This window comes from Gymnogyps californianus, chromosome 28 (genome assembly GCF_018139145.2).
Source record: "Gymnogyps californianus isolate 813 chromosome 28, ASM1813914v2, whole genome shotgun sequence".
Lineage (NCBI taxonomy): Eukaryota > Metazoa > Chordata > Aves > Accipitriformes > Cathartidae > Gymnogyps > Gymnogyps californianus.
In genome coordinates, this window is record NC_059498.1 from 6,014,610 (window position 1) to 6,038,606 (window position 23,997).

At 60.7% G+C, this 23,997-nt stretch overlaps 1 protein-coding gene across 1 annotated transcript in view; it reads right to left on the reverse strand.

Moving 5' to 3' along the window:
• The window catches only part of SRCIN1 (SRC kinase signaling inhibitor 1), a 57,377-nt gene that overhangs the window by 33,117 nt on the left and 263 nt on the right, over positions 1–23,997 (reverse strand). Inside the window, 1 exon segment of the mRNA XM_050911941.1 lies at positions 13,143–13,426. Coding sequence (XP_050767898.1) covers positions 13,143–13,426 — 284 coding nt within the window.

Genomic DNA, 23,997 nt, shown 5'->3' on the forward strand with positions numbered 1-23,997 from the left:
GCCAGGACGGGGCTGCAGGAGCCCAGCAAGTCCTCAGAGGACAACGCCGGGACCAAGACCACACCAGGGCCGAGCATCCCCAGCACACCGTGCCACCGGACGGGGACAGGCGAGCTCCCCGCTGCTGCGGGCGAAGCGAAGCACTTCAGAGCAGGGCATGCACTTGGCACAGCAGCATCGCAAGCAGCTTCATCCCGCCCCGGGGCTGGGCCCCTAACGCCCGCACAGCCCAGCCCGGGCAGCAGCACCCCGGCTCCAGCGGTACCCTGAGCCCGTGCTGGGGGAGGCAGTGTACCCAGCAGGAGGGAAGTTAGACCTAGTGACAAGAAGTGTGATCCACCTTGCTGGAAGGGGAAGCATTTTGACATCACCGAGACGTGCAGATAATGGGTGGGGTGGGAGAAATGGGTGCAGAACAGGTTTTGTCCCAATGGTCTTTTTATTGGGATCAAAGTTCTTGACTGCTCTTTTCTCCCCTCTCACACCCACCTATCGCCTTGCTTTTTTACGGCATTTATTTTCCCACCGCAATCACCGAGGCTGCAAACCTAGTTTGCTACTTAGAGGATGATTTTTTAAAATTATTATTATTATTATTATTATTTTAAATAGGAAGCAAGCTCCCGCACCAAGCTCCCAGTCCCCTCCCGTCCCTGTAATGCCGGGTGGCTGCCAAGGAGTCTCCTATCGCAGTGCTCTGGGAGCAGAGGAAGAAGTTGCAATAACGTTAGACCATCACGGAGCATTTATCCAAGGACTGCAACAATCCAGTAGCAGATTTGCTGCTGGCGTATTAACGCTTGTGCTGACAAGGTAAACAGAGGTCTAGTCTATGTGTATAAACACAAATTCACTTGTTAGACTCATCTCAAGCATCAGCAGGACACTCTTATTCCAATTCAAGACTGACACAGAGGCAGTTTGCATTAATAGGCCATAAGACATCAGTACACTCAAACCAAGTTCTGCCCCAACCAAACCAAAACTGTTTTAAAAGTGATTTAAGTCAAACGAGTGCAATGTGCTCATGCAGACAAGCCTCAAGGCACAAAGGTCTTTTCCAAGGGCACACCGTGACTCAGAGGCAGAACCAGAAATAGCATTCCAGAGCCGTGATTACCAGGCACTATTAGATAACAACCAGCAGGATCCAAGCCTATCCTGGGCACATAAAGCTTTTCCAAAACACCAGGAGCTTGAAAGTGAGAAACCGCCTCAGAATGCCTTTCGGTACTAAACGAAGCCATTCATCCTGTCTAGCAATTAACACGCCAGCTGCCCCAGCAGCTCTTTGCAGCCTCAGCTCCCGGTGCAAGATGCTGGGCACAATGCAAGGCTGGCAGCACCGGTACCTGCCCGGCCATGCACAGGAGCAAAGCCCAAATTGCAGCACTGCCATGTGTCAAGCCAAAGCATCTGACCCTGGGTAGAAGCTCAGGCTGCTGCGGCTGCACGCCCGGCAGCGTGCTCCTCTTCGGCTAGAGGAGCTGCGGGAAACAACAGCCCATCTCGCTGTCTCCAGGAGGTGAGCAGGATTGCATCAGCTCCTGAAGGGTTTGACATGCCGTGCCTTGATTCGGAAACGTCTCGAGTTAAGCTGTGCAAGGCAGCAAGTTTTGTAACCGTGCTTCTGCTCGGCAGCCCTCATCCAAACTCCCCAAGGCCAGATTCAGATGCCGCCTGCCAGGAAAGGCTGTGCGAGGGACACTTAATAAATCACAGCCGATTTCAAATGGACAGGAGTAAATCCTTCATCCCCTTCCCTTGCCAGACTCGCCCCCTCTAGCAGCTAGTTCTCCTCACCTCACCACCAATACACCCAGGCAAGGAAGGGGGCAAGAGACCCCCCCCCCCCCCGGGGAGGGGTCCCCCCACCCGGGGAGGGCAGCACCAGAGATGCCCAGTCCCTGGAGGCATGGATATGCTGCCTTCCCACCGAGGGGATGCTCACCCCGCTCTTAACTCCTTTGTGCTTTCAACGGCTGCAATGGGCCTCCACAATGGGATCGGATATTTCAGCCAAATACTCCCAAGCACTGCTGGGAAGAGTTGTGGCCAAACCACTCTGTCCCAGTCCCCAAAGGGCCCCGACCCAGTCTGTGGCGGGAGGCGATGCTCCTGACTTTTTCCTCCTGCGACTTTTTTTTTCCCCCTCCATGCTCTTTATTTTGCTGTTGAAGAGTCTCAGCAATTTTCCTCAGACCCTGATATTACTGATCCTATCTCGTGCCAGCCCTTGGTATGTATTTTATTTATTATTTTAGGATGACTGGACAGGCTTATCACAAAGTCCATAAATTACATCCCCATCGCACACAGCCACTCCACATCAAACCGGTGATGAGCTTGTCTGAACCCCAAGTGCCATGGGAGGGAATCAAGAATATTCTGGAAGCGATTTGGGCTGGTTAGCATGACCCGGAGCACGCACCAGGACAGCATGGCATGGCACCCACCCTCTCCCAGGTCCCTGGATCCGGCCCCAGAAAAGCCCCTTCGCTGGCAGCCCCAGGAGCGGTGCGGGACCCCCCCCAAGCAGAGCTCTGCCTGCAGCGGGGCTGCTGCTGCTGGCCAGGCTATGGGCTGGATGGGGGATAGGGGATGTGCTGCCTGCCCTGCCTGTACCCTGCCAAGAGGCAGGGCTGTCCAGGGCTGACAATCTGGTGCTGCCTGCCAGGGCCAAGTGAGCGATGGACACCATCACGCAGACCTTTCGGGGGCTCCATCTGTCCTTGCAGGCACTGCTGCCGCACCGGCGCTTTGCCCAGCCCGTCCTTGCCTTTTGCTCATCCTCCACCCCCCCCAAATCTCCCAAAGCAAAGAGGACACGTTCCCCCGGCACAGGTACCCCGCTCCGGGCACAGGCTGTACCCAAGGAGATGGCAGTCACAGGGGACCAGGACAGCACAAGCAGCCACAGCCTTAAATGCAGCCACCTCCCACCAGCTCCCCCAAAGCCGGGGGACGGAGCAGGGACAGCCCCCCAAAGCCAGGGGATGGAGCAGGGACAGCCCGAGCTCCCCTGCGAGCACCACGGCAGCAGGCCAGGCTGGCAAGGGTGGATTTGTACAAAGAGAAGGGAAGAGGAGAGGGCCAAGGTAGAATTAACATATCGCTGGCTCTTCAAAAGCATCAAAGGGAGATAATGGTCTGAGAGAGGATTTGAAGCGACAGCCTTGTTACAACCGATAAAACAGGCAGCTCGCTTGCAGCAGAGCTGTGCAGAAGGTATGAAGAATTACAAAGGCTGAGATTATAATTACAATGAAAGTCATGACCATGATGCTGCAAAATGATGGACTAACTAGGACTGGGGGCCCCCCCAAAGCACAGACATGTGCACGCGTGTGCACAGGCGTGCGCTTAGGAGCTGGAGCACACGTGCAAGTGCAAAATGGGGGTTGAGATGCTCCTGTGAACCCATGGCCGTGAGGGAACCCATGCACACACAAATGCTCAGAGAGATGCACCCGCATACACACACATGCACGCTGCAGAAGAGAGGAAAACCAGCGCTGGGGGAGTGTAGTGAAGAACATTTTGGAGTTAAAAAAAAAAAAAAGTCTTTGTGATCATCCCAGAAGACCAGGAGGTAAATGAAATCCAAGTGAGTCACTGCCTTGACCAAGGCAGACTTCCTCTGGTTAGCAATTATAACACAAATCTCTTAGTGACGAACAAGGCAGGACCGAATGCGTCCCTCTAAAATGGACAGCAGCAGCATCCCCAGCACGCTCCACCAAAGGGAGGGACAGAGGCAGTTTCATTGGCTTTTTAATTAACTCATTTTCAGGAGTTCCAGTTTCTGATAGAGTCCCCCTCAGGCACAATGTCTTGACAAACAAAAATCTCCTTGAAAAATAACAGTAAAGTGAATTTATTATGTTTCTCCTTAATAAAGTTTTTTAATGCTTTTCAGCACAAGAGAAACTGAATTAACGTGAAAACAGCAAAATGACAAGATAGTCTCGAATGCAAACAGTAACCAGCTGGAGTGAAGAGCGACACCGACACTGTGCGTTGCAGATATTGTCATCTGAGGTCTCACAATTACTGCAAAAGGACCTCTCAAACCTGAGCATCCCAGCACGCAGGAGAGAGACCAGCGCGAGACAAGACGGGATGCAGGAGCGCTGGGGCTAGATCCCATCAGACCTGGGCTCCTAAGGGGCCTCGGTGAGTCACCCAACCCAGACCCCACCACGAAAAGAGCACCAAGACGCTTGCTTCGCGCTCCTCTTTCAGGCACAGGCATCTTTAGGCAGAGACGGATTTTACTACACCTCTCTCCAGTCCCCAGCCCAAAGAGGCTCTGATGGCCATTGAGAGATGTCATCAGAGATGCCTTAGCAGGTTGTCACAGCGACCTGATGGCAGGCATCACCGACAGACCCCCGGCCCGGCTGCACTGCTCAAAGTTTGCCTGCAGGACCGCACCGTCCCTCCGTCTGCCAACGCACCAGCCTCCTCTCCGAGAGAGGTTCATCAGCTCTCCAGCAGCAATTATAGCCTTGACCTACAACGCAGTGTCTCCGAGGCAGCCCAGGTGATATTAGAGCACAAACACCTTTGGACATCAGTGGATTTGCACTCCTGACCCTTACTCAAGCCCCCTCCTTTCCTGATGCCCATACAAAGCAAATCAGCAACGTCTGTTTATAGCAATGCACCCCCAAGTAGCGATGCATCAAGGCAAATGCTCTGCTGAGGATCAGCCATGCAACTGCCTGCTTGTGCTTTAAAATCTCCCTTCTGTGGCCTCCACGTTCAAGGTCAGGGACCCCTCTTGTGCTGCAGGTTCCCTGGGGCTTGGGCTTGGTGCTCAGCACATCCCCAGCCTGCTCATAATGGGGGGGGGGGTGTCTCTGCCCCATCGCTACCCGGCCCCTGCGCCAGCAGAAGCAGGCAGCAGCCGTGCACCCCAGCACAGGGGGTCTCCTCCACCCTCCTTCCTGCTCCTGGGGCATGGGGAGGGTGGCCAGGGAGCAGGGCCAAAGGTTTTGGGGGGAAGGCAGGGAAACCAGGCAGAAGTTGGGCAGATCAGATTGCAGAGTAGCTATGGCAACAGCACGGCGTAGGTGGACCAACACAATAGGGACGTGCAAGGTAAACTCGGCAGCAAGCAGGCAGCAAGCAGGCAGCAAGCATCCATCCGCTCCCCACTGCACACGGCCAGGGACCTGCCAGGGACAGCACCAGGGTCCGACCCCCGAAAGCTCTGGGGGTGACCTCCACCCTCCATCAGGTGCCCCCAAACCCAGGGAAGCTCATCCCTGCAGGCAAATCCCGAGAAACCCCACACCAAGGGCGAGGAGGGCCGGATCCTCCGCAGGGTCCCCTGGACCCCTAGGACCTGCAGATCTTTCAGCACTGCAACCCGCCGTGCCGCGAGCCCTGCCTCCCACCGCAGGGTCCCTGGGGGGTACCAGCACTGCAGGGTGCAGCGGAGGGTGCTGCCCCCCCCTGCCCACCCAGCAGCAAAGCTGAGGGGACAGAGGCAGAGGGCACCGACACGCAAGCCGCTGATGGAGACCGACCTGTTCGTCTCTGCTCCCTGCCTAACGCTGCCAGCACCACTGGAGCCAGGTCTGCATTAGCAGCGGGGACAGAAGAGCTGCCTTTCTGGCTGCTGCAGCTTTTTGGCGTTCTCTCTCCTAACCCTGCTCAGCACCAGCCCAGTGCCGTGACGCCGGGGGAGGCAGCAGCCCGAGGCCCTCTCACAAGGACCCCCGAGGCCGCTGGCAGAAGGAGCCAAATTTGGGTTAGGAACAGCAAGAAACTTTGGGCGGCGGGGCAGGGACGGATGCACACGTTCACGTCGTCGCATCCGTGTGTGCCGGAGAGGCGGGCGGCCCCGATGGCAGAGCCGGCACCGCGCTCCCCTGAACCGCGGTGAGGAACGGGGGAGTGCTGGGAGCCCGAGCGTGCCAGGCACATCCCATCTGCTGCTGGGATGGGGTTGGATCCAATTCCTGATGGGCGTCCACTGGGTATCTCCTTGCCAGACTATACTTTGGGCTCATTAATGCCCTCCCCAGGGCTGCCATCGCTGTCACCAACGCGGCCGTATTTATTACCCACTTCTCAGGCACTTCGAGATCTGCTTCCTCCCTGCTCCGTGCATAAAGCCCAAGGAGAAGTGGGGTGACCCACAGACTCCCAGCTCCCAGGGACCTGATTCCCAGCCAAACCGTGGGCCTGGTCTCTTTTAATCAGCCAGGAATTGCTCCCAGTAGGAGAAAAATAAGAGAATCAATAGAGACAGCTCTGGCTGCAGTCATAGGGACACACACACACATGCTCGTTCATGTTACTCCTGACAGCCACGCACGCTCTCCTCCACCATTACAGCAGTTTGCAACGGTTCACAACGCACTCCACCTCTGGAGACCAAGATCAGACCCCGGGAAGAGCAACGAAGGGCCCCGCTTCTCGCTCCCACTTCCCCAGCAAGCTCCCGCCAACCGGTTCACTTCGGGCAGCGTTCGCAAGCCACCATCACCACTGGTTTTGCAAAAACAAAGTGTCCAGGTACCCCATGCCCTGCCTGTGCGGGGGCACCCCCAGCCCGGCCAGGCACCCCATGAGGACAAGATGATGCCAACCTCACGCCAAGGCCACGGGCACCTCTCCGTGTGCCCAGCTCCACCGCCTCTCGGGGGGCTGGGGCGAGATGCTGTCAAGCTGCTCCTCCCGTCATGGAGGTCCTGCTCCCCAGCCGGGTTGGGTACGCACCCGGGTGCCGGCAGGTCCCCCGCGGGCAGGATGCTCGGCCAAGCGAGCTGGAGGCGAGACAAGCCCCCGCATGGCGCAGGGATGCTGCGTGCCCAGGCCACCATCTGCCCCTCTCCGGCTGCCCGCACCGCAGCCCAAGAAGAGCAGAGGGGAGCAGTGTCCCCTGCAGAGGGACAGGGACACGGGTGACAATGCGGGGGTGCCCTGGCAAGATGGGGGCTGCACAGAGGGGTTGGCACGGGCATCGCCGGGGGCTTTGCACGGCCCCGTGTGCACCCGGGGGGAGGAAGGTGAGCCCCCCCCCCCCAGGTGCTGCACCAAAGGGCAACGCAGGGACGATGGCACCCACAAGCAGCCACCCCCTCCCTGCTGCGAGCCTGGGAGTGGGGGGACTCCCAGGAAAGGGGAACGTAGGGGAGCCGGAGGGAAAGGGGCTGAGCTGGGGCTGAGCCCCGCGGCCAGGGGAAGGGCACGATCGGGGCATCGGCTGGTGATGGGGGTGGGAGAGGGGGACCGGGATCCCGGGGCCGGGGGGACGGGGACGTTTGAGGAGGGGGGATGCTGGGGTGGGGGGGAACACCAGGATGTCTGGGGAAGGGGAGGTCGGGGGACTGCAGTAGGGAGAGGCGGACACCGGGATACAGGAAGGGACCGCGACACCGGACCCGCACCCCGCGGAGGGATGCGCCCCGCTCCGCCCCGCCGGACTCCCCTCGCCCCGGTACCTGCGGCAGGTGAGCCCGGCCCGGGATCCGCAGCGCCGACGAGCCCCGCTCGGCGCGGCCGCTCGGCTCGGCTCGGCTCCGCTCGGCTCGGTTCGGCTCCGCTCGGCAGCGCGGGCCAGGGGAAGGCGGGGGGGGGGAGGGGGGGGCGGGGGGCGCGGGCGGGGCCGGGGCCGCTGCGCGCGGCGCGGAGCGGAGCCGCCACCTCCCGCCGCTGCGGCCGCCGCCGGCCCCGCGCGCCCGCCCTGATAGGGGCGCGGTCGCCATGGCAACCGCGACTCCACCTGCCGCCGCGCTGCGCCGGGCCGCCAGGCGGGGGCGCGCGCTCCCGGCGGGGGCGGAGCGGAGGTGGGGGGGGACACGGGTGGGTGCTGGGGGTGCAGTGGGGCAGGGGTGGGTGCTGGGGGTGCAGTGGGGCGGGGGTGGGTGCTGGGGGTGCAATGGGGCAGGGATGGGTGCTGAGGGGAACTGGGGGTGCAGTGGGGCAGGGGTGGGTGCTGGGGGTGCAATGGGGCAGGGATGGGTGCTGTGGGGAACTAGGGGTGCAGCGGGGCAGGGGTGAGTGCTGGGGGTGCAATGGGGCAGGGATGGGTGCTGGGGGGAACTGGGGGTGCAGCGGGGCAGGTGTGGGTGCTGGGGGGAATTGGGGGTGCAGTGGGGCATGGGTGGGTGCTGGGGGTGCAATGGGGCAGGGATGGGTGCTGGGGGGAACTGGGGGTGCGGTGGGGCAGGGGTGGGTGCTGGGGGTGCAATGGAGCAGGGGTGGGTGCTGGGGGGAACTGGGGGTGCAGCGGGGCAGGGGTGGGTGCTGGGGGTGCAATGGGGCAGGGGTGGGTGCTGGGGGCAGTGATGGTGCAATGGGGCAGTTGGAGCAGGGATGGGTGCTGGGGGCCAGGGGGTGCAGGGGTGAGAAAGGCAGCCCAGCCCTCCGGGCCCAGCAGCTTTGCAGCATATGCCCCCCCATGCACCCTGGCAGGGCCATAGAAGGTGGGCTCAGGACAGGCTGTGGGGTGGGCACAGGCAGCACAGTGCATGCACACACACGTGCACACACACATGCACACACACACCCCCGCATGCACACACACCCCCCCCATAAGACGCTGCTGCAGCACAGGGTGCTGTCAGGCTCCCCCCACCCCAGCACCCTCAGGGGCTTTGCAGCCCGTGCAGGAGCTGCGCGAGCCCCGGGGCCATCTTGTGCACAGCGCCCAGGCTGCCCACCCGCAAGGCCTTGGCACGGCCTTTGTCAGTGCCCCCGGCTCCCTGGGGTCCCGGGACCCCGAGTTCCCCAGGAGTTTTTCCTTCCTACAGTTACACAGAAATGCATCAGCACACGCTCCCCGAAAGGCTCGACAACTGCAAGGCCAATAAAAATAACCGGGATTTTTTAATATTCTTTTTAATCAGTGGGAGCTGGGTCCGAACATCTGCAGACGGGAGCGGGGGGCTGCAGCAGCCCCGTGATACCGGACCCAGGCATCCCGCCTGCCCCCCCCAGCCCTTGCTGCATACCTGGCCCGAGCCCCGGGAGCTGCTGAGCCGACAGCGCTACAGAGAAGGGCCAAGTACTGTTGAGAATAACCGATGCAAAAAATTGCTCCCAGCTGGGAGAGCACAATCATCGCTCCCCCTGCCCTGCCTGCGGACCTGGCTGCACAAACCCCCAGCCCCGAATTTCAGGCCCCCCCCCCCCCCAAAGGTCCCCAACGTGGCAGCACACCCTGCTGCAGAGCGGGGCAGCAGCCAAGACCCCCACTTTATTTGGGGAAACTGAGGCACAAAGCCAGCTGCAGCAAACCAGCACCTCCCCCGCCTGCCTGCATCCCTGCCTGCACCCCCTGCCTGTAGGATCGCTCCTGCCCTACGCACCACCAATGCACCCAACGGTGATGCTGTCAGAGCCCCTCGGCGAGGCAGGAAAGAGCAAGGGCCTGACTTCATGGGTATGTACATCTGCGCTGGCTGTTATTTATTTATTCCGAAGTCGGATTTATTCTGGGCAGCTGCAAATCTGCTGCTGTCAGGCAGCCACCGACACGTTAACACTCAGCTCGAGCCTTTTCCTCTTTTTTTTTTTCCTGCAGCAGAACTGGACAAGCTTAAATCCAAGCTTTTATATACTTTTATTTAGACCTGAAAGAGGCATGTTTCTGCTCCAGCTCTGCTGCGGTATTTAACCCCATGCTGCAGCTTACGAGCTGCGAGGCACCGGAGAAGACAGGGCTTAATTGTGATACAGCTGGCATGCATGCTTTTAACTGGTTATGGGCAAGGGAGGGTTTGTAATCCCTTATTTTCTGGGGTTTATAATTTGTCTGCGTAAACCCACGTGTTCCGGTTGGTATGCACCTCCTGAGCCCCGTGCAGAAAAGCACATCCAAAAGCAATGCGGCTATTAGTGAGAAACAGGGAGGGGTGGTGGGGTCACCCCCTTAAACCATCGTATTATTATTTTTCTAAATGTTCCTAACTTTCTATATGACAGCATTGGCCACCATGGGGTGGCCCCGGCCGAATCGCATGTCCCAGAGCACTGATGCACACGGAGATGAGAAACGTGGCCGTGCCATCCCTCTCCTGCTGGATTTACCCCTCCCAGGGCAGGATTTACCCCAAAAGCAGACCCAAAGTCGAGCAGAAGACGTGCTCCATCAGCCATCTCCTCCCGATTCCCATTCCTCTCTTTATTGTTAACATGCCCATTTAACGCGTTCTCCCATCTGGGTTTTAAATTAGCTAGCTGCCGCCTTGGACTTCTCCGTAGATTTGCTAGCAGTCTGTTGGGTGTTAGTACAATTATTTGCCTGGTTTTTTTTCTGCTCTGTTATATATACATATGATTAAAATTAATATTGCACTCGCTTTCCAATTCCTATGCATGAGTACAATGGCGTTTTGCTGCAGGCTTTGCCACGCTGAAAGGGATGTTGACATTTATGAAATGTTTCTATTCACCTCTGATTTTGCAAACTCATATGTAATTTTTTTTTTTTCAAAAACAAAATAGCAAAGCCTGTGATCTGAAATACCTGCCAGGATCCCCTAGAATAGCAAAGCAAGTTTCAAACATTTCAGGCAGGCCCAGAGTGTTGTATCCCAATGTCATTTAAAGGTTGGCACCCGGGGTTTCCAGTGTTTCTAGTTTCATTTTCTCCCTGTTATTATTTACCGCCTGTGGGGAAAATGAAGGGGAAAAAAAAAAAAGAGAGAAAAAATAGGATTTGGGGTTTGTTTATTTTTCTTTCTCCACCAGTTGCAAATAGGTGACGCTTGTGGCTGGGCTGATGGATGGAGCTGCGCCCCTGCCCAGCACCCTGCCCGGGGCGAGGAGGGACGGAGCCAGCCCGGGGCCATTGCCCTGCACAGCCACGCAGGGGAACCTTCACCCCTCTGCAACCGAGCCCCAAAAAGCCAGGCTGGGTTTGACTGGTGCCAATAGATGCCCAGACCCCCCGCCCCCGTCCCACTGGGTGCCCACGGTCCTGAGCGAGGGGGTACAGAAATAAAGAAGATAATTCCAGAATCCAGATCATCTGTCCTTCACCTTATAAAAATCCTCCAAAGCTTATCAGACCCTGAGTCAACACAAGCTGGATTTTTTTGTAGCTGCTGTTTATAAAAAAAAAAGAAAAGTCTTTAAATCAGTGTAATAATAGGGGAAAGATTCCTAGTTATTTACTGAGAAATGTCACTCTGCGGCTAGAAATGTCACTGCTCCATCTCGCAAGTGGCAGCGCAGATACGGACCGTGCACTGTGTGCGGCACCCAGCCCGGCTCGCGCTGATGCCGATGGCAAAGCCGCCATCAACAATTAGCCCTTAGCCAAAATCTGGATGCTCGGCTGGTGCAAATCACCGCCGCTCTGCAGGATTTGGCCACCCCCCTTTGCATCCAGCCACGAGCTTTTTGCAAGGAGAGGGGCTGCAGAGCGGGGACCCCCCCCTCGGTGCTCCCCGAAGCAGCCCCGCTGGGCGAGCTAGGGTGCCAGGCAGGCGGCAGCTCGGAGGATGCTGCTGCTGCCGCCTCGGCGCGGGCAGCACGCCGGGGCCTCGCCGGTTTTCCTTACAGAGCTGGATTTCTTTCCGCCGCGCTAGGTCTGGGAGCCGTCGCCTCCGTCCCTCGGGGAGGCGTCTAGTTGGAGATGATATAAGATTTCTTTCCAGCCACTTCCTCCGGCTGCTCCGCGCTCACCCTCCCCTGTGCCTTTTTATAACAGCGCCTGTTTAGGTGGGGATTTATTACTGCCCCGACAGCATCACTGGGGCATCACTGTTACCCGGAGGAGGAGCGGTTTGGGCTCCCCAGCACCCTGGGGTGCTGCCTGGCCCTGGGGGCACCCCTGGGCACGAGGGGTGGATATTGTCCCCAGGGACCGTTCAGCCCTTGGGCTCTGCTGCTTTCAGCAAGGGTGCCCAGATGCGTCACCCGCTGTCCTGCTCTGAGGACCGGCTGGTCCCTGGGGGACGATTGAGTCCCCGGGGAACAGGCAACCAAAGGACATCCCCACGTGGACGTGGCTACCAAACCCCAGGCACACCTTGCCCATCCGCATCCCGCACAGCACAGCAGTGCGTGCCGGGGCAGAGCCACGGCCCCTCGCTGCTTCTGCTCGTCCTGCCCCGCAGCCCCCCGAGCTCACCAGCCTCCCTGGCACCTTGCCGGGCAGCCGGGGGCAGATATCTGCCCCAGGAGCTCCACCGAACCCCCCTGGTTCCAAGAGCATCCCCATCCCGGCACTTGTGCTGCTCAGGTCAGGGCTGGCCACGGTTTTGCACCGATGTCCTCAGTTTGGGGGGATCCATAACACAGAGGAGAGCATTTGGGCTCGGCAGCCAGGCTGGGATTTAAGCCCGTGCTCACAGCAGCAGCCTGCCCAAACAACGATTAACGCTAAATCCTCACCCCCAGCACTACCGCACAGACACTCGGGGACGGGCTGTGCCGGGGCACCGCGGTTTGGCACAGGGACGTGCCGCAGAGCTGCAGCCAGGCTGGGGGCAAGGGCCGGGGCGAAGCTTTGCCTGGGCAAACTGTTTATTTAGGCCTTTTGTACCATGCGAACCAGGGCAGGGAGCAACTGCTTCAGAGCTGGGGGGGCTGCAGAGACGTGGGGAGCCCGGACAAGGCTTGCAGGGCCGTGCAGCGCCAGGCACGCAGCAGGGTTTGCAAACACCAGCCCGCGGCTCAGGCTGCCCCTTCCCCAGCAAGGATGGGGTTTGCAGCCCAGCAGAAACATGCAGAGACCTGGGCTGGGTGTCACCCCCCCCACAGGGCAAATCCACAGGCCAGCTGCCCCTCGTGGCCATCACACCCACCCCTCTGCATGTCCTCTACATGGGGAAACATCTCTCTCCTCCCCACGGCTGCCGACGGCCAGCGGGATCAAATCCACCCATATGGCAGGGTAAATCCGCCTGGGACCCCCCAGCCCTGAGGAGAGAGGGGTGTGCTCCCCCCCGGGGCTGGAGGCTGCTCCCCCCCAGGGCTGGAGGCTGCTCCCCTCCGGGGCTAGGGCGATGCTTTTCCTGAGACCTGGGGGATGCTCCCTCCCGGAGCTGCTGCAAGTGGCCACAGGTTTCATGCACCATCCAAGCTCCCGGTGAGTCCCTTCTCCTCCGGACAGCCCCAAAGGGCAAGATGGGGTCCCCGTCCCCCCTCTACCCCGAGAAGATGCCCCTTACCTGGTCCCGCATGCGCTCCTGCTGCCCCCGGAGCGCCAGCGCGTGCTGCGGGTACTTGTTCTTCAGGTGGTCCATGAAGGCGTCCCGCTTGCGCTCCATCTCCGACTTCTGGAGGCCGGTGAGGGCCTCCAGGCTCTGGGCGGCAATGACGGTGTGCCGGCGCTCCGAGGTGTGCACCAGCCCTACGTTGGAGAAGCGCCGGGTGCCGTTGCCCAAGGTCCGGTACTCCCGTGGGTACTCGGCATCATCCGCCGAGATCATGTGGGTGCTCGTCCTCTCGGGATCTGCACGGAGGGGAGAGCAGAACGGGGTCAGGGCCGGCTCTGGGGCGGCCCCACTGCTATGGGGCAGAGGTGGGGTGCTAAGATTTGGGGATGGGGAGGGGGTTTTAAGCTAGAAGTGATAGCTGAGCCTAGCTGGGAGCGGGGTCATCCCTCAATGGGATACAACTGGGAGGTTGGTGGGTGCAGGGTTTATCCCCGTGCGATGGCAGCGGTGTCCCTGCTCCTGGGCACTGGGCTGGTGGTGGCAGGAGATGGATGGGGCAGGGGGCAGCAGGAGGGATGGAGGGGCTAGGATGCCACCATCAAAGACCACGATGTTCAGACCAAAACATGAATAAAACAGCATTGGGTCATTAAAACAGCACAGACAAGACACAGGAGCCGGGCACTGCTCCGGAGCACAGACAGACAGGGGGACACGGACACACGGACAAACCAAAAAGAAAATGAAATGCGGGCCAGGGCGGGGGGAGGCTCATGTCTGCCCATCAGTGCCTGCACTGTGCTGCTGCCCACAGGGGCGGGCAGGACCCCCCCATGCCCTGCCTGCCAGGCCCTGCCGGAGACCCCCGCCGGAGGGTCAGCCCCCCATCCTGCAGCCACTGCTCCCAGGGGCCAGCCCAGCCCGCGGGCACCAAACCCGGCACCGCCGCCGGGCATTGCAGGGATGCTCTGCCCCATCCCAGCCCTCTCGCAGAGCTTCACCCCATCCCGGGTGGGCAGAGCGGGCAAGGAGTGCAGGCAGGGGGGCAGGCAGGTGATCACGCGTGCAGTGAGGCAAAAGCTCGTCCCTTAGCTAGTAATTCATTAGCTGCACGCTGTGATTTTAATTTCCAGGGAAGTTGTGCCGAGCACGCACAATGCGAGCGGTAATGAATGCCTGGAAGTCCCCGTACGCTGCCAGCGCCTGGCACCTCCTCGGTGGCTGCAGGACGAGGCCACCCCCCAGCCCCCAGCCCCTGCCCAGCCCCATGCCCACTGCAGAGCAGCCCAGGGGCACCAAACCCCACCCCAGAAAGCCACTTTTGAGGGTCTCATGCTGTCTGAGCCCGTGTCACACAGCCCTGGGCTGGTCCCAGCCGCCGCCGCCATGCCTGCACCGAGGCCACGAGCTGTCTTTGCCACTGCTAACTAGTTTGGCAACCTGCAGCATGTGTGTTGCAGGGATTCACCGCGTTCAGGCTTTCCTTTTTCGCTCATCATTTAACCTTGATCCATTATTCATCTCCCTCCTTGTCCTTTTTTTCCCCTCCCTTCCTTCCCAAGCTCCTGTTAAACAAATCATAGAGGATTTTTCCTTTTCCCTTAATTATTTATCAGCCCAACATATTAGCTTTATATCAACTGATTGTGTTATTAATGTAGGACAGGACTCCAGCGTGTGCTACAGACATAACTCCTCTGCTCAAGGTCATACGAGGGGGTTTGCTGTGAGCCAGGCGGGGACACCACGCTCTCAGCAAATGCCACAGGGACATCCTTACCCCCCGCCAAAGCTTGATCCCCCCTTTCCTCCTCCAAAAAACAACCGGTCCAGCTCCCTTCCCCCGCGGCTCCATCACCAAGCGTGACCTCAGGCCAGGGGACCGTCACCCCCGTACCCAGAAGACGGCGGCAGAATTTGAGCGAGAGCTGAAGCTCCTGGTCCCTCCCCACCTCGCTGCCTCGCTCAGCCGGGTCCCCACGTCACCGCTGCCCAGGGGAGGTCGTGGCGGTGCATCGGTCACGTGCAGAACACTCCGAGATCCCCCAGGAAAAGTGGCACAGGAGAGATGTCAGAGGGGACACCTCGCTCCTTTTGCTGGCAGAGGAGAAGGCAGCGCAGTACGGGGCTGAGAGCATCGTCCCGGGGTCCCCGGGCACCACCAGCTGAGGAGCCTCTGCTAAACTCCAGCGCTGATGGGAAATGCAGCCGGAGCAATTTCTCCTGTGCCACCCTGCTGAGCCCCCGGAGCTGCCTTCCCACCTCTCCTTTCACGTAACAGCCCCCCATGCCACATGCTTCTCACCCAGGATTTGCTGCTACTTGCTCTATGACAGCAAAGCAGTGGAGACATGCCGGCAGGGACCACATCCAGCACTCAGCACCCATCCCAGCCCCAGCATCGGGTGCCCATTGGCGGTGCCTGGACGCATCCTTGGAGCTCTCAGCTCTAGGGTGGAGGAGAGGGGGAGTGGGACCCCGGGCATCCCCCGGTGCGGGCAGGGCACCCAGCGTGTCCCGTTCCCACCGAACCAGCCCCTCTGCAGTGCTGGATCCTGGGTGCCACCACGACTCCCAGCCTCATTGCATCCCACGGGAATGACAAAGCCAGGAAGGCTGCAAAAGAGGGGTCATGGGGCACCCCGGAAGGCCCCAGCCACAGCAGCGACAGGACTGGGAGGAAGGAGCTGCAGCTCCTCTCCCTTGCTGGGGAGAGCAGCAGCGGGGCAGCGAGGAGGCCTCAAGCCGGAGGAAGGTGCAGGGACGAGGGCTTGGGGGGTGCAAGAGGGGCTGGTTCCCTGCAGCCGCCTCCCCAGTGCCTCCACCAGCCCTGGGTTTAGCAGCCCAGGGGTGAGGCTGCATTCCCGGCTCCTTCCCACCCTCCTCCTCCTCCTCCTCCTCTCGCTGCCGAGCCACGCATCAGCATGCAGCTCCCCGCTCCCTAATTACATGCTCCGGGAGTGGAACGCGCCAGCTCGCTGTCTCTCCGCCGACTACTAAAAAGGATGATTTGAAAAGCCCTGCACAATCTGCACAGGGGTCAGAGCAAAGCTGGATGCCGGCGGGGGCTCTTCCACCCCCGGCTGCACAGCATCCGCTCCCACATCCCTCGCCGGGCTCCAGAGCAAGTGGGGGGCAGGCAGCCCCAGCACCACGAACCCCATGATCCACAAACCCCGCTAAAGTGAGAGGAGGAAAAGCCACCACAGACACGCATGTACCTGGCCCCACGTCGGCCACCTTCCCCTCCAGATCCCAGCCTGGAGCGGGCAGAGACCATTTGATAAGGGAACAGCCAACAACCGGGGTATGAGGGCTCCCTCAGAAAGGGACCTTAAACCACCCATGCTCTTTTGTGCTTCCCTGGCACTATGCATGGAAAGAAGGTGTTAATCCTTCCCTCCTGGCCTCATCCCAAGGGAATAATTACATCCTGCCACCCAAAATCCCTCCACCAAATTGTTTCTCTTCCTCCCATCGTGCACGGATGCTGGAGCAGTGGTACCCACACACAGGCTGCCCCGCTGCCAGCGATGGCAGCAGCAGATCCCTGGAAAGTGCTTCCCGGGCTGCTTCCAAGTAGGTCACTGGGGTGGGAGAGCGGTGGCCGGAGCCTGCCCAGGGTCCCCATCTTGGCACTGCCCCAGCCCAAGCGGGGTACCCCTCCGGGACGTGTTCCCCTGCACAGGGACCATCCCATCGCTTACCCACGGGCACAGGACAGCTTCCACGGCGGCCGGCAAACTGCTTCGGCGGGACGGGGGAGGCAGCCCCCAGGTCTCCAGGGGCTGAAGGCAGCTCCTTGGCCCGGCGCAGGGCTCCCACGACAGCCAAAATCCCACGGTAAATCCTGGCAAGCCCCTCTCCAAGCAGCAGGGGGTTAAGGGAGCACGGCTCTCTTTGCCGATTCATCCATCCATCTTCCTTACCTGCCAGCAGAGGTGTCACCCGTGCCGGGGCCACAGCCCGGGCTCCTAGCAGGATGTGGCCATCACCTCCTTCCCTGGAGAGCAGCAGTACCAGAGGCACCGGAGCCCAACCGTGCTTTGGGCGATGCTCTTCAGGACCGGTGCTTTGCAGCCTGAGTAGCAGCTCTCCACCAGCTCCCTGCTCCCTCGCCGGGAGACGGTGGTGGGAGAGGCCCCCAAAAACCTGCCCAGTGCTGCGGGCGCTGCCCCACGAGAGCCACGCCAGGTCAGAGCGGCTGCAGGGTCGGCGGCACGGTCCGCTCGGATCCCCCCGCCAGCAGGTTGGCAGGGTTTTATCATAAAGAGGATCTTTCAAACACAGTTTATTACTGCAGTTTCATAAATCTTCATGAGGCAGCAAGGCTCACGCGGGCCGTGAAAGCAATGGCAGTTAGCAGAGCATGAAAAATAGTCCAAGAAAGCAATTGTACAAAAAGGGGCAAGGGGAGGGGAAGGAGAGAGTACATTTGGGGAGAAAGGGAGGCGAAAGAATAGAAGCCCCTCGGAGCGATGCGGCTCCTCCGCACCCAGCCATTAAGGCAGCGGGAAGAGCGGGATGCACTCGCCTCTCTCCCAAAGGCTGCGGCTGCCGCACCGCCAGCCCGCTGCCTGCACAGCACCCAAGGAGGCTGCCCAGCACCCAGAGCCCCGCTCGGCACTAACCCCTTCACCGCCACGCTGCCGCCAGGCCCCGGGGGACAGGAGCGATAGCTGGGAAGGGCAGGGAGAGCCTGCACGGCTCCTGCTCCGGCTGCACTTAACTCCTGTTGTGCTGCACAGCCGACCTCAGCGGGGGACCCCAGAAATATCTGCCCCTGCCTGAGCCGGGACCTGCTGGGGTAAAGGGATCTTCAGAGGCATTGCTGCACGGGGGGGTCCCTGTCCCTGGCTCAGCCACGCTCTATTTGCACTCATTTTGGGATGGGGGCACCGTGGTCAAGTGCCCTCCGGGACCTGCCCCAGGCTCCCAGCTCACCCCCACAACGGGGCCAGCAAACACAGCCAAAAAGCGCTGGGAGCCGCACAGCTGCCGGTGTTCTCCTACCGAAGCCGTGCCCAGGAGCAGGGACAAGGCACCCGACACGCCGGGGGTGACGCAAGCGCCCTTCGCCCACGCCACCACCGCATGCCGAACAGGTCCAACCATTGCCAGTGTTTTACGCAGCCAGATCTGTTCATTTAAAATCAATCTGCAGAGAAATGCATCCCTGTTTCGGGCCAAGCCCCTGGGCTGGGGATGCCCCTGTTCCGTGGGGATGCTGGGAGAGGGACAGACCCGGGGTCCATCCCAGCATGTGAGTGTTGAGGTGAGGGCGTCTGCACGCTCTCCCCATGCCTTGCAGAGCACCGAGCGAGCAACATGGGGAGTGAAAGCTGACGGGCGGCTGGGCTGAAGCTTCCCTCCCGTCCTCTTGCTCCTGGGCTGATGGACACCCGGCGCCGAACCGCCTGGGAAAAGCCAGGCGATGCCAAGGCCACCCATGAGGGACCATTGATATCCGTCCCGCGACAAACCTCCCCCATGCCCGTGCTATGCCCAGCAGCCCCCCGGGAGGTGGGGGACGCAGCTCTCCCATCTCCTCTCCCCATCCTCGAGGGTCCCTCCCCACAGCACCGAGCTGTGGCTTAGCCCGGGCTCAGCAGCAGGGAGCAGGCTCCCCGCCATGCCTTTCACTCCCAAATTCAAGTGGAACCAAGGAAAATAAAACACCACCCGCCGACCGTTTCATCGGGAACTTCGCAGCCGGGTTAGCGCAGACCCCACGGCCCCGCTCCACTGGCACTGCAGCCAGGACGCTGCTTGGCTCCTCGAAGGCGGGCAGGGGCACGGTGCCCGCACACGGTGGCAGTCCGGATGCGACCCTGCAGACCTGGCCCTGCCTGTCCCCAGCCTCTACGTGCCCTGGATGCTGCCTGCACCCTGCCTGCACCCCACTAGTGCCAGCCCTGCCGATGCCGCTGGAGCTGCGCAGGGACGAGGAGCCGGTCCGAAGCCACGCAATGTGTTGGTGCGCACTGGTTGCTCCCCGGCTGGAGCTCGGGGCGGTCCAGCTGGCATCTCTCCGCAACGCTGCCCTGACAAGCAGCTCCTTTATTTTGGAAGCAGAGAAACAACCTGATAAATTCCCATGTCATTGTCAAAACCCAAACTGAAGGAGAAATCCCATCTGGCCAGCCCTGTAAAAAGCGGCACCTACTTCCCACCTCGCTGGGTGTTATCACACCCACGCGTGCACATGGAAATGGGAGACGAGTTCACCTCCTAACTCCCATGGACGGCAGCGCCAAGTGCAGGGCCAGCACGCCCGGCTGCTCGCTTCGTGCTCAGGATCAGGACCAGCACCCGCCTGCCCAGAGCCCCATCCCCACATCCCTCCTTTGAGATGGGGCACACAAGCCAGGCTGGCCCCCATGCTGTCACCCAGGGAAGGGGGACCCGACACCCCGAGGAGCTCCTCCAGCTTTGCCCACCTCAGCCTGCAGCTCCCCTGTGGCTTGCTTTTGCAGGCAGGGCTCCCTGCCACCACGCTGCCTGTCCCCTGCCCGCTCATAGCACGGGCATCCCGCTGCAGCAGCAGCAGCTGAAAAGCATGAACTGTCCCCTGTCCTTCCTCCTCCTCGCACTGTCTCCTCGGCTCAGCATCTCCCTGGGATCTCCTGCCAGCTCCAAGCTGGGAGCCATCCCTACCCTCACCCAAGCATTTCCTCGCAGGAGGGCAGGGACCGGAGGGGACAGCACCGAGGCAGCCCCGTCCCTGCTCTCTCGCGCGGTGGCTGTCTGGCAGACGGCCGTGCGGGTCAGGAGGCGGCTGTGATGCTCAGGAGCAAGAACCCGGTGGGGTGGGCTCTGCTGACAAGGCAAGCGGGGGGTCTGTAAGTGGATAAACCTTGTGTGACTGATCGTATGGTGGCTAAGCGGCTCCGCTTTCACCTTGCAGCACCGAGCTCAGCAGCTGGTAGAGCTACAAATGCCAGGGTGAGCTCCGGGGCTCCCGGCCAGGGCTGACCCCCCTCCTCTGGTGGCAGGGGCTGGGTCACTTCGGATGCCTGCGGCAGCACAGATGGGACCTGACCTGTGCCAAGGGCCTGGTAAGCAGAGCTTGGTAGCATCGGGAGATGCTCTGGAGGCAGCCGGTGGGTGGGAATGCCCCCGCCATCCTGCGGGAAGGGCAGCATCCGAGTGAGGGCTTCTCCCTACCTGTCCCAGACCCCTCAGACACAGCATCGATCCCCACTGCAGTGGGAGGCAGAAAGGGGCTGCCCTCGCTTAGGCAAAGGAAAAAAAGATGGACAGAGGGCGAGCTCACAGAGGGCGAGGTGGTGTGGGAAGGATGGCTCACAACTGGGAGAGCCAGGGCAACTCTTCCCCCTGCCATCAGCTTCCTCCCCAGCCTTTGGCAGGAGGCCAAAGCCGGCGGCATCCTCTGTGCATGGAGAACATCCCTGCCCGGGGCAGAGCCTTCCCCGCCGGGGACCGGAGGAGAAAGGAGCCTCACGTGCCCTGGCAAGAGGCCGCGTCCTCAGCTGGCAGGGATGGCACAGTGGCTGGGGAGATGCCAGGGGCTCGGGGACGCCGGATAAAAATAAAGGAGAGGAGAGGATGGAAGGGGCCAGGCTCTTCACAGCATAAACACAAGCCACATTGTCGTCTCGTCTCCCACCCACGCGGCAGCAGTGATTCGAGGCAGCACAGCCAGCGGCCTGGCAACTGGGATGGGATTAGCCCGGGCAGCACCAGCCAGGTCCGAGCCTGGGGATCCCCCTTGGCCCCGGACGGGAGAGGGAAACTGAGGCATGGGGCTGGGAGAGGAAAGGGCCTGCCTTGGAGTGCATGAGTCCGGCTGCAGGTGGGGATGCTGAGACCCGAGGGGGTTGAACCCAGTGTCGGAGCAGGGGGAAAGCAGCAGCAGAGCCACATGCCGCCTTTGTGCCCAGCGCGGTGCCCTTGCTGGGCCAGTATTTAGCATCTCCCAAAAGGACTCGGAGTTTTCCCAGCATCTTGGCAGCGCCCGCTGACTCCCACCACCATGCTGAGACAGGCGAGCGCAGCGTCTGCCTCCGTGCAGGGCACGCATGGACGCGGGGCAGTGACTCACCCGCAGTCGTGCAGCGAAGCGGAGCCAAATCTCCCTGCAAAGCCGCGTCCCCCCTCATGTTCAGCCTGGGGGGAGAAGCCTTCGGGATGAGCCTGGGATGGCAGCAGGACCTGGGCCCTCGGAGCCCCCATCACCTGCAAAGCTGCCGTCTCCATCCCCCCTTCCCCTGCAGGGAGGTGAATCCATGCTGCTCTGAGAACCCACCCTGCCCTGCGAGTCTTGCTGGAGGATTCCCAGCACCGACCAGTGCCGCAATTTAGGAACAGCCCCAGAGATGCAGCCGTCCCCACCACGCTCCTGCAAAGCTGGGTCGCAGCATGGGTCCCGGGCACTCCTGCCTTGAGCTGCTCAGGCAAATTGCTCTGGAAATCAATTCCAATCTATCAAGCATCAGGAAAGCGATAAACTGCCCCCTCAAGACACCAAATCGATGGTCCTTCTTAGCCCAGAGCACAGAGAGGGAGGTGAGGAGAGGGACTGCGTGTGAGGGTGATGGTGGGGGGCCTGGGTGCTGCTGCAAGCGAGAGCTGGGTCCGGTTGGAAGGAAACAGCCCTCAAACCGGCTCTCGATGTGGCGGAGGGCAGGGAAGAAGCATGTCCGCATGCTGTGCAAAACCGGTCCAGGGATGGAGCAACGGGGAAAGCTCGGGAGAGCGGCTGCCGGCCCCTGGGAGCGGGAGGCTCAGGCTCCAGCCCTCACCGATAACCACGGCTGCACGTATTTGCTTGGTTGGAGGCAGGACCTCATCTGAGCCCTGCAGTCAGGGCTTCGGATTCGTTCCTTATTCTCATCTCTGCAAGCAGAGCAAGAGGGCAGAGGCGTGGGGAGGCTGTGGAGCCAGCTGGGGGGCAAGGGGGGGCCGGCAGAGAGGAGGAGGAGGAGGAGGAGAGTGGGCTGGAGGGGACACACACTGAGATCAAAAATAAATTCCCGGCAGGACCATTTCTTCCCCTAATGAGACACGGAGGGAAGTCACTGAAGAGAGCAAGGTCACCGCGATCGCTTCCATGACAGGAGAAATACAAAGGAGCAGCATGATCCGGCAGCAGGAGGGGGGCTGCGTCGGCAGGACCCTCCAGCCCGGCCCACGGCCACAGGCAACTGCGAGATTACAGCCAAGAGCCAGGCACGAGGCCGTTCGCAGGCTGCGTCCCGCTCTTGGGGACGACCACGAAGGATGCATGCCAGCAGGCCAGGCATTACCATGCCAGCTTAGAAACACAGGCAAGCTTTGCTTCGGAGAGCTTGAGATCAAAGGCAGAGACAAAATGCAACAAGTGGATGGAGAGGAAAGCTAAAGGATGAAACAAAAAGCTCCTGTGCAGGGGAAAGCATGCGAGCAGAGCGGCTCCGGGGCAGGCTGGCAGAGCGGGCGATGCCCCTGCCCGGCATGCAGCGATGCACCGCGCCAGCGCTGCGGTTTTGCTAAATGCACTTTGGTGCAATTTTTCAAGCAAGCTAATCACTTCCTCTCATCTCCTGCCATTAGTGCAGTCATGCTAACCGCTCGCTCGCTGGCAGGAGGCCGAAGCTGCCTGACAGGAGCTTTGACTATGCGCTGCACCTCATCAAAAGCAAATTCATCTGAAAGAGCATGGCAGGGCCGAGGGAGGGAACCACCCCTCCAGCATCCCTGCTGGGAGGGGGGCTCGCAAGAAAGCCACTAAGGGAAGAATTCAAGCCAAAACCATGGCTTCTCCAGCCCTTGCCCTGCAGCCTGGGATTAGAGCCTCTGGCTGGAGTCACCAAAGATCCCAGGTCCATGAGAAAGCACCCAGGAGGGGCATTTTCCCCAGCTCGGCATGTCGGGGACCGCAGTGATGCCGGCTGCTGCAGGGAGAGCCGCGCCGCGCTCAGCCCGGCACAACACTTGGCCCGTCGCTGCCTTGGCACGGGGGGACCCAACTCTTTCGAAGACTTGGCTCCCGCCACCATCGCAATGTGCTTGGACGCACAGCCCGGAGCTCGGCAGGTCTGGCCACAGCACCGAGCCCTGCTCCCGCAGCCTCCGGGCAGGAATTGGGGGGACACTGCCTTTTTGAGTGACTCCTGCCAGGAGATGGGGTGATGCTACACTCTGGCAGCTGCGGGGGAGAGGGTGGAAGAAGCTATTTTGGTGTTACGGAGGGGCTCAGGAGCCCAGGAATGTTGCAAACGGGGTGTGGAGAACAGACCCTATTTATAAGCGCACAGGTAGCATGTAGGCGGTTGGTCACAGCCTGCTGTGCCAGCCTGGTTAGTCACAGCTAGTTAAAAATCAAAAATGCTGAAAAAAATTGCTCAGATCCACGTCTAAAGCCTCTTAGATGCAGGAAAGCGCACTCACAATTTGAAAACACGGGGTAAGATCCAACGGGGCTCCACTGTCAGCCTGATCAGAGACCCCGGGTGCACTGACCATGGCACAGGGATGCTGCTGGGACATATCCCCCCTCCCCGGCTGCAGGGCACGAGGACACTGAGGTGCCCAGTCCCTGCAGGTCTCCCCAGCTGGCACTCCATCCCCCAATACAACCCACCTCAGAGCGGGATGCTGCGGGTGACACCAGGACAAGGCCACTGCACCGTCCCCGGCGGCAGATGCCATCCCTCTGCCCGTCCCTGCCAGCGCTGAGCAAACCCTCGTGCTCTCTCCTGCCCTTCCTAACCCTTCCCAGGGCCCATCAGAGGGAGAGCTACAGCCCCTCCACCCCACAGCCCTTCCACCAGCGCCAGTCAGAAGCTTGTCCAAGGCAGCGAGGTTTATTCAAGCAAAAGGAGGGCAGCAGCAGCTGCCTGCAGCCCTGCCTGCCTCCTCCCAC